Source organism: Magnolia sinica, chromosome 17, assembly GCF_029962835.1.
Source record: "Magnolia sinica isolate HGM2019 chromosome 17, MsV1, whole genome shotgun sequence".
NCBI lineage: Eukaryota > Viridiplantae > Streptophyta > Magnoliopsida > Magnoliales > Magnoliaceae > Magnolia > Magnolia sinica.
Genome location: NC_080589.1, coordinates 23,428,520 through 23,439,100, shown reverse-complemented (window position 1 = coordinate 23,439,100; position 10,581 = coordinate 23,428,520). Strand labels below are relative to the sequence as shown.

Genomic DNA, 10,581 nt, shown 5'->3' with positions numbered 1-10,581 from the left:
CATTAGAATGTGTATCAACTAGGGCTGAAAGTTGGGCGAGTTGGGTTGGGTTGGGTCGGGTTGGTGCCCAACCCAAGGTTCTTGTACCTTAACCCTAACCCAACCCAACCCAACCCAACCTCGGGCTGGGAATTCTCGACCCAAGCCCAACCCAAGCGGGCTTGGTCGGGTTAATACATGATAATATTTTCATTATTACATTAGTCTATTGTATTTCAATACATGTCTTATTTTTGTATCTATAATTTTATTAATTATATAAGTAGTTATTTATAGTATAGGACTTCATTTTTTTTCTAAACAAACAAGTTAAAATATAAGACAACTATTTCTTTAAAAGTCATGTTGTGTAGCACGCAATCTATTTGGGAGAGAAAAATCTGACATATTTTATTTGTGTAAGTCATCAAAAATGATGTGGACCAATGAGACCCAACAACACTGGAATTTCCTATGCCTTCTTCAACACAAACGATCCACACTATTATAATTTATCAGTAACTTATATATTGATCGGGTTTGGGTTGGGTCAGGCAACCCAAGACCTCAACCCGAGCCCAACCCAAGTTTTATCGGGTTGGTGTTTGTATAGTCCAAGCCTAAGATCGGACTCGATACATCTTGCCCGAGCCCAACCCAATGTTGGGTCGGTCACGGGTCGGTCAGGTTGAACCCGCCCAACTTTCAGCCCTAGTATCAACCATTCTTCAGATGCCCCTATCATCCACAATTTGGTGGGACACCAAACATCTTTTTCAAAAATAAATGACTAAATTGTCTACAAGAGATATTTTTGACTAATAACATAGTTCTAAAACTCGCCAACTCAACTCAAAACTCATCCAACTCAACTCGTATCAGTGAGATTCAAGCTGAGTCAGTAAGAAACTCGCGCTTCTAAGTGACTCAGCTGAGTTTGAAAGAAACTTATCGAGTCAACTTGCTACTCAATTGACTTGACGTGACTCACAATGACTTGAGCTGAGTCACTCACCCATCCAGGCTTAAAAAAGAAAACTCATAAAGGTAGTGAGTAAGATTCAAACCCCAAACATTTCTAAAAGAAATACCACCATTAACCAAGGCATCAAAATTGATATTGATAGTAAAATTTTCTCTTTTACTATGCTTGGTCACTAATAATGTATTTAAATATCATTAGATATCGAGTCGAGTCATGTGAAGACTTGATCGAGTCTTCGAGTCAACCTCACCGGGCTAGACATCGAATCGAGTTTTCAAGTATTTGAACTATGAATAATACTGATGATGGAATCAGTATTAGGTGGCAAATCAAGAAAGAAACTGGATAATCATGATAGATCTAATTGCTGGCTCATCAAAGATCAAAATAAAGGATAAAAAAGAAGCATCAATTGATAAAAGAGAGAGCTCAGAAAAATGCAAATTTTCAGTCTCTTTTACAACATTCTATTCACATCTGGTCACAGGCGCATTCCCGCAGACACCTTCAGTGAGCGATTCTACAGTTGCTCTACCTTGAAATGGGCGGCTGTAAGAAGTAGAGCCCACAGATTGAAAATTCTCTCTTCCTATGTGCGTTCCCAACAGACTCACCAAACAGACATCCTGCATCAAACCTCAAAACTGATTTGAGTGTCCCTTCTCTAGGCCCCCTTATGAACAGCTAATTCAAACATGGCTTCCTTCTACAGCCCATTTCATGCAGGAAGACGCCCACGCAAATGCACCACTGCCCGAACGTGCTTAAGGTGCAATGAATGGGGAGCTTTACTACAATCCCACGAGAACCTCCCTCCCTCCGACACACACGTCAACCAGGCATGTAGGCAATAGCCATCCAACTGCATGATGACCCACGGCCTAAATGACGAACTCAGCTGATGGTCGACAAATGTACTAAAACAATCAAAGGTTTCAAAAGAAACTACCAATGATTTACAGCCAATGCACACACACAGCCCATCAGATGAGTCAGTGCCAGCTTGATTTTCGGGTCATTTAATCAACAAAGGAGGCTCCACCTGGTGCATGGCTCAGGTGCCCCACTGCAAATGCCAATGCCCCGCATCTAGAGGTGCATGTGAGCTGATTGAAACCCGGCAAAGGCGATATGAAATTCCACCATATGAGTGTAGAACACTAGATCCTCCATTATATTTGAAGTTAAGCACAGTGAAAATCCAACAAATGGCAGTGCGCTAACAAAGAAGGAAGAAAAACCAATACACTCTTTATCAAATAAACATCGTGTCAACAATAAGCAAACATCTTCATAACAATTATAAAACACAAGTATAATATATATATTTCACAACACCATGGATGTTTCCCATGTCCTGAAATTAGCTCTTAACATTAGTCAGGCACTGTTTGATCCACCACTGAATATGCTACCCTCCTCTCAAATCCTTTGCTTCTTCGTGACCAGCTGGATGTTAGAAGGTAATAACCTAACTTCGGCGGCCCCCCGGAAAACCCATCATCAATAGCAGCTTCAACAGAGCCAGTAACCTGAAACTAACATGCTCAATGCCCAAAAACCCAATAACGCATGTGGATTACTGATCAAGCTGAAACTGCTGAAAACCAAGCCTTCACAGATACAACACATGCCCTGCACCCAAAATGGATGACAATGGAAGTAGTACACATCTTATATACTGCACGCCTTCACCCGCAGATGGGGGGAAAAGAAAAAAAGGAAAAAAAAAAAAAAGAAAAGAAAAGAAAAGAAAAAAAGGCCAAGTGATATATGTCAAGCTTCTGTTATGTATGCCTGTATAGGTAAAGTCTATTAACAGTTAGAACTCACAAAGTTCTTTATCTCCTCCATTACACTATAGAAATGGTCGTTGTTTGGCAGAAAGTAGAACCCAATTGTTGCCTGCTCAAGATAGATGAGTTTCACATCTTGCTCAGCCTCTTTGAGCCCTTCTACGTAAGCCAACTGCCAGTCTTGGAGGAGATCAAGGCCTGCCACAACAACTAGACTTTTGGGAAATGGTAGGCCTTTGAGCTTTACACCATTGGGACCAAATGGGTTACACGCGGGATGGTCTCTATCTGCCCCTTCAGGAAGAAAGGCTTTCCAATACCAGTCCCGGTCTTGAATAGTTACAAAGTATTTCCCGTCAAATCTTCTCTCTGAATCTGTTCTCTTCTCCCCACCAAACATGGGGTTGAGGAGTATGTTCCCCAATACATCAATCCCTGATTCCATAGCTCGCATTGCAACATGGTGCACGATGTTACCTCCTGAGCTGTCCCCAGCTAAAAACACGTGAGCTTTGGAGTCCTTTCCACTCCGTAACCAGGACTGTGAGTTCACCCACTTTAGTGCAGCCCATCCATCGTCATAAGCACATGGATACCGGTTCTCGGGGGACCGCCGGTAATTCACAGATACCACAACAGCCTTGCAAAAACCCACAAAGCGACGGCAAAGGGTGTCATATATGGCGCTGTTGGCAGTTGAGTGCGCAAAGCTGCCACCATGGAAGAAGATGATGACAGGGAAGACAGTGAAGCTGGCAGTCTGTTCGACTTCAAGGATGCCCGGTTGGGCAGCGTTAGGGGCAGGGCGGTATATACGGCTCAAGAGGCTTGTTGGGCGATCAATGATGACATCGAAGGAGAAGACCCCATCAACCGGAGTCGCATTGGCAGAGACTTTCCTGTCAAGGAATTCGGCCAAGTGACGGTTGAAGGTCCCATCTGGGCGACGGAGGAGATTATATGCCAGCTTGAAGTTGGAAATGAGGACCCAGGTATTGAGTGGGACAACCATCTACAACAAGTGACCAGCACACAATTAGGAAGATTTGTGGGTCTTTGGTATTACACAAATTTTAAACAGCCATGATATCGAACATTAAAACAGAAAAACAAGTCAATATGAGCTTCCTGAATTTCCTGAATTACACAAATTGCGATAATCGTCTACAAAATGACAAGCAATCTACATAAATCAGGAAATTTCCTTCTGAGTTTTCTGAAACATACCAGATTCAAGAACTACACAATCAAGCTTCAAATCAAAGTGAAAGACAATTTCTTCAACACAAGCTGTTATCTTTCTTCCATTTGATACAGAAACTTCAATATAATATGGAGAAACAGCATTGATAGACACGGAATCACCACGATACTCTTTCTGGGTTTTCTGAATTATACTAATTTCAACAACTACAACATCAAAACTCATACCGAAACCAACAAAAATCGATTCAACTACAGCTGCTATCTTTCTTCTATTTGATACATAAATAACAGTTTATACAGTGACATAGCAACCAATAGATACAGAGTCAGGATACTCTTTCTGGGTTTTCTGAATTTGAAACAAAAGGAAACGAAAGCAGCCCCAGCAAAAGCTGAAATATATCTTCTATTCAATCCAGAAATTGCAATACACAGAGCAAAACGGCACGCAATCGATATCAAATCAGAAATCTTCTTTCTGGGTTTTCCAAATTGCAGCAAGTTCAACAACTACACAACTGAAATTCAAACCGAAACAAGACTGAATCGCTTCAACACAAGCTACAATCTTTTCTTTCTGCAACAACGATGAAATCAAAACCCTAATCCAAATCAATCAAAAGAAAAGCAAATTTGCCCCAATTGGAAGAAATCAACAACAACATGCAACCATTTAAAAAAAAAAAAAAAAAAAAACTATATAAAAAAAAAAAACCCTACAAATCGCACAAAAAATCCAAAAAAATCGAGAAATATAATAATACCTTGGATTCATTTACGTTAATCTCGTTACTTCCCGCCATGGAAATCCAACTCTTCTACCAAGAAACGAACCCTAGAAACCAAGAGATCTTCATTCTTGTAGAGAAAACCACACAAACCCTAACCCCAATCTCATTCCCAAAACCCCCAACTCTCTCTCTCTCTCTCTCTCTCTCTCTCTCTCTAGGAAACGAGAGAGGAAATGGGGATGCGCAGGTTACGAACGAGCGCTACAGAGACGAACAGCGGCGCAGGCTAGTGCAAGTCGGAGGGAAGGAGAGAGGGTGCGGAGGATAAGAGTAGCGGCGGACGGAAGAGTGGAGAGGGAGTGAAAACGGGAAGGAGAGACGGAGAAGGGGTCTGCTGTGAGAATGGGGACGGACGAGAGGACAAAGCGGAGCGGCTGAAAATAAACTGTTCGAGTGGGCCCCACATCAGACGGCTGTAATTATTCCGATTATTTATTTATGGTAGAAAATTTGGACGAAATAATATAAAATTTTAAAGGGAAGGAGACAAAAGTTCGCTGCGTGCGGCCGACGCCAAGGCGCTCCGCGACAAACCCGGCTCGTCCAGACCCGATTAGAAAGATTTTGGCTACTCCCCCGTACACGTGGTATGCATGTGTACGAATCTAGACCGTTGGGTTTGGAAATCGGCTTCTGGATAGAGCAATGGTCGAAATTCTCACGGTTTAAACCGTTTTAAATGGTCGGGTGGGGGATACAAGATGGACGGTTAGAGTAGAATGGGCGGCAACTTCGAATGTTGTAAGTGATTGGCTGAGATCGTGCGAGTTTTATAATATGGTGATTGGTGGGGAGCGGACGCGAATTTCGGGAGCGGATTAGCTGTTACCCGGGTAGCAGTACGCATAGTTGGTGTTACCCTAAATGTATGAGGCCCATATTGATTTATGTTTTGTATATCCACGCCGTCTATCTGTTTTCCCATCTCATTTTAGGAGGATATCCGAAAATTTAAGAATATATAAACCCCAGGCAGACCATACCACTAGAAAAAGTTATGAATCTCCATTTAAAACTTTTTGTGGGCCAAAATCGTTCTGGATCATGGTTATATTTTTATTTTAGTTTCATCCATATATTAATGACATTATCAACAGATTGGATTGAAAATAACCATTACATAAATCTTAATATAGGACGTTTGAATTTTTTTACGGTGAGTCACTCGATTACCACTGTTTCTTGTGGTGTGGTGCATTGAGATTTCAATATGAATAAGTCATCGTACTAACATAGGGTTTATAAACGAATGGACGGCGTGGATATACATAATACCATCAAGGTGGGTCCCACGGTAAGGGTAACACCCACTCATGTGTTACCCGGGTAGCACCTAATCCACTCCCGCGAATTTCATACAACAGTTGTTGTAGTAGGCAGCCCGTGCAACAAGCGGACGGCTGTCCTGTCCTGCCTAAACGGACTCGGTTGGATAATGACAACGTCAGTAGCCAAATTGCTACTGAAGTGACGTCATCAAGCTCTATGGACCCCACCATCCAACCATTTGTAGAGACCGTTTCATGGCATTACAAAGAGAATAAGATAGATCTAAATTTCAAGTAACCCTACCATAGAAAATAGAGGGGACAGTGACATCCACCGTTCAAAAATACATCACCATGAGCCTTATAAATGTTTCAACGGTGGGTTTGAATCTCCCACGGTTTTCTGTGCTGGGTCCACTTGAAATTTTTATCTATCTCATTTTCTTTGTAACCCCGTAAAATGATCTCAACGAATGGTTAGGCAGCATCATGGTGGTGGGGTCCACAGAGCTCGGTGACGTCACTTCAGTAGCCAAATGGCTACTGACATTGTCAGTATCCAATCCGCGTCTCAGGTAAGGGTCTGTGGGGCCCACCATAATGTATGGGTTTTATACACGCCACCTATTTTTTATTTTTTCCAGATCATCTTAGATCAATGGAAAAATTGAGGCAGATCCAAGGCTCATGTGGACCACACCATAAGAAGAGCGGTGATAGCGATCTCCACCATTGAAACCTTACAAGGGCCCACCTTGTTGTTTTTTTCTCATCCAACCTGTTCATAAGGTCACATTGACCTCGATGAAGGGAAGATACAAATATCAGCTTGATCAAAACTTCTACTGCTTTCAGGAAGTTTTTAACGGTGGGCGTTCAATCCCCACCGCATGGTCCACTTAAACCTTGGATCTGTCTCATTTTTGAGCTCATTTCCTAAAATGAACCCAAAAAAATGGACGGACGGTGCGGATAAAACCCATACACCACGGTGCGGCCCCCGCCTGGACCGAGTCCGCCCAGACGCAATCTGCTTTCTTTCGTGCAACAAAACGGTCTGTGTGCCAACCGTGAAAGGTATCTTACGTCCATTTCGACCATCCTTTTCACTAGATAATGTCATTGTGCCATGAATCAAATCTATCTGAACCAAAACTCAAGTGGGCCACACCATGGGGAACGGCTGGGATGGGATGCCCACCATTGAAACCTTTTCTGAGCCCATCTTGATATGTATATGCCATCCAAACCGTTAAAAAGATGACTACCACCAGGTTGAAAGAAAAAAACCAAATATCAACTTCATCCAAAACTTCGATGGCCTCCTTGAAGGTTTCAATGGTAGGCTTTTCTATTTCCACTTTTCACTGTGATGTGACCCACCTGAGCTTTTATCGGCCTTAATTTTTGCATCATTTCTTAATATGAATTGTTTTAAATGATGGATGGAGTAGATTTAACACATACATAATGGCGTGGCCCCATAGAGCTTTTAGTTGGCCGGGCTGTTGTAGATTACACTACAACCGGTGATTGAGATTCGGCTTCTGGGTTTGTGTAAGTGGAGCTCATAGTATCCAAACCGTTGGTATGATCGGTCCCAATATACAGGACCCATGAACGAAAAATCCCTGATATATCTGGCGGCTCAGTTTGTTTTTTGTCAGGTGCGGTGTGTGAGGCACGTCAAAATTAATATAATGGTTACATTCAAATCGATCAACTTTGATCCAAGTAACAAAATAAGTATATACATCAAACTTAACCATATAGAATTGAATATATATTGAATTTAGGGAGATGGATTGCCTACTCAACCACTCACGTAATGTTACAATGTTTGGGTGATAATGGGCAGGTGAGGTACTTCCTAGGAAGATGGGTTGCATCTTGTCCTTTATAAGAAAAGACTAAATAAAGCAGAGTAATCAAATAAAAGAAAAAACTCACAAATCTTCATTAGAAGTGAATGCAAGAATGCATTTCTTCATAGAATTGATGATATTGGATAAGAATCAAGTTCAATTTTTCATAGAATTAATGATATTGGATAAGAATCAAGTTCAACGTATGAGCATAAACTTAGATTATATCTAAGAAATTACTGCTAATGGATTATCACTACTCCTGAAATATACTGAGCTAAAATAAATCGATAGATTTGATTTATTTGTTGGATCTAGTTGTCGCTCTTTTTTCATTGCTAATCTTTTTACTATTTATAGATTTATTTTGTAGCTATTCTTCAAACGTTCTTCCTCTTTATTGGACAGTTGTGGCAACTGAGACGTGGCCATCTAGATTCTCCTCTCATTTTGACTATTCCTTTTCACTTGACCAAGCTCTATTCTCCTTGGTCATGATTTACTCTTCTATTGCGTTTGGCTTTTGGTTGTTTCGACGATACTACTTTGCCGATCACCTGATAATGTGCAATATTAAATATAGTCAACTATAATTTCACAAAAAGCGCTCTAAATATCTCAGAAAATCTTTTCATATACCTCTTATCTCTCTTAGTGCCACATGCTGCCTCTCTATTGGCTTTTTCCGAAATTGTCAAAAATATGGTACAACGTTGCCCCCACATTGCTTTACCTTTGGGTAAAAGGTGAAAATGACATTTTTTTAGTTGTCTGATACAATTAATACGAACGACTCTTCCTCCACATGTCAATTCCCTATTTATTTACTTGATCAAGGCTAAACTGAATGACGGTCTTTACCTCTTATCTGTCGGTTGTCCTCGTGACATGTTGTGCACAATCATCTTGTACTACGAGTCGTGATTGTCCTTTCATTATTGTGCATGTATCATGGCCAATATATAAACACTACTTAGGTTAGTGTTTGCCTTCTTGCACCTCTTACCTCTTTTCTCTTACTCAAACTCTTCTCTTCATCTGATCTTCTTTCGATCACCATGGCTGCAGCTTCTTCCTCCTCCATTCAAGTCTTCTACCAAGAAACCTTCATAAAATATTTGGATGTCATTTCTTTAAGATTTGTCAATGACCTCCTCTTTAATGCTACTGATAAATCGAACAATGCATACCTAACACTTGGCCTAGCCTTTCATCCCGAAGTTAGCACGAACAACTTCGGGAAGTAGAATCATGTTTCCCAGGGTGCCTTGATGAAGTTATGCTCATCCAATCTGATTAATTCTCAAATCCTATCAACGCTTTAAAAGCTTCAAGGTCATGATCGAAACCGATGAACGGTTAAGAAAAATGATATATTCGTCTAAAAGCACAACATGGTGACATATGGAAACAGGCTGGTATTTATGACTGTATCAGTCTTTCCTTGCATGAATATCAAGTCAATGCTTTTCTTCTTGCGATAACTTCAAATTTTTTGAGTCAATCGACCAACACCTTCCATTTTAAATATAACCCCATGGGTCTGACTATCGTGGATGCTTATGCTTTCACCCATATTCTCCCTTTTAGTGAACCTGTTTATCCAGGTTTTGCCCTCAAGTATAAACATACATTCGTCTTTCCAGACAAGACCAGTAAGGCCCACTCCACTTTTATGGCTATCCAATGCAAATCTCAAGATGAAGTTGATGATCAAGAGCAAACGACTATTCTCCTAATGTGGTATAACACTCTAGTTCTCGAAACCCGAGTATATTGCTTGTTTCCTAAAAGCCTAAGCGTTAACCTGTAATTGAAAGTCTAAATTTAAACAGTCTTGTTATCAATTAGAGTTATTAACAAATATTAGCGGAGTAAACTGTTCGGGATTTGGCCTGCGGAATCACATAGATCTACATCTAGGATAGCAATCTAATGGCACCAAGCACATAAGAGAACACACAGATTTAACGTGGAAAACCTTGCGGGAAAAAACCACGGCACAAAGCGACAGAATTCCACTATGAAAGCATCAATTACAAAGAGAAAAGACTTACCTGATTCGAATAACCTCGAATCTCACCCTTGCTATACCATTTGATAACCCTAGAACCCTTTAGAATACCTTTAGGAAGGCTTAAAATCACTTAGAATAGCCATAGGGACCCCTATTTATAGTTTAGGAAACTTCCTTTTTGCACCCTTGTGAAACCTCTTCAGATTTTCGCAGTCTGCACAAGATCCCGACTCAAATCTACTAACCTCGATTGGTTGAGGGACCCCCTCGACCGGTCGAGCCATCCCCTCGACTGGTCAAGCAGCCCGGACACCAAAAAACATAAGATGCTAGACTTTGAGTCGAGCAATCCTCGACTAGTCGAGCTGCCCACTCGATCGGTCGAGCCAGGCCCTCGACTGATCGAGCGGCCCAAAAAAAACTATTAGATTGTAAGGCATCTGACAACAATCTCCACCATGCCTTCAATCTTCAACTGTATAGCTTATTGACCTTTTCTTTTATTTCTGCATCACATCATAACTTCTTGTGCACACTCCATCCTTCTTTTCCGCCATCGCCAAGCCTAGAGAAGTTGCATAGAACTTGAACTTTTCTTAAGGAACGATCTTGGTGAGCATGTCTGCTGAATCTGAATCCGCATACCCAACCAACTTTACTCCTATCTTCTTCAA

General features: G+C 41.2%; 1 protein-coding gene across 2 annotated transcripts; it reads right to left on the bottom strand.

Annotated features, from left to right (window-relative positions):
* Positions 1-2,195: 2,195 nt before the first annotated feature.
* LOC131230650 (gibberellin receptor GID1C-like) lies at positions 2,196-5,164 on the bottom strand. 2 transcript variants are annotated; one of them, XM_058226545.1, is made up of 3 exons: positions 4,731-5,164; positions 2,798-3,772; positions 2,196-2,599 (listed from the first exon to the last, which is right to left on the bottom strand). In XM_058226545.1, exons 1-3 carry the CDS (start codon positions 4,767-4,769, stop codon positions 2,480-2,482), a joined length of 1,134 nt encoding a protein of 377 aa, XP_058082528.1. In that variant the 5' UTR covers positions 4,770-5,164; the 3' UTR covers positions 2,196-2,479. The 2 variants fall into 2 exon arrangements, with proteins under 2 accessions (XP_058082528.1, XP_058082530.1); XM_058226547.1 differs by having other exon boundaries at positions 2,196-2,653; positions 4,731-5,162.
* Positions 5,165-10,581: the final 5,417 nt, after the last annotated feature.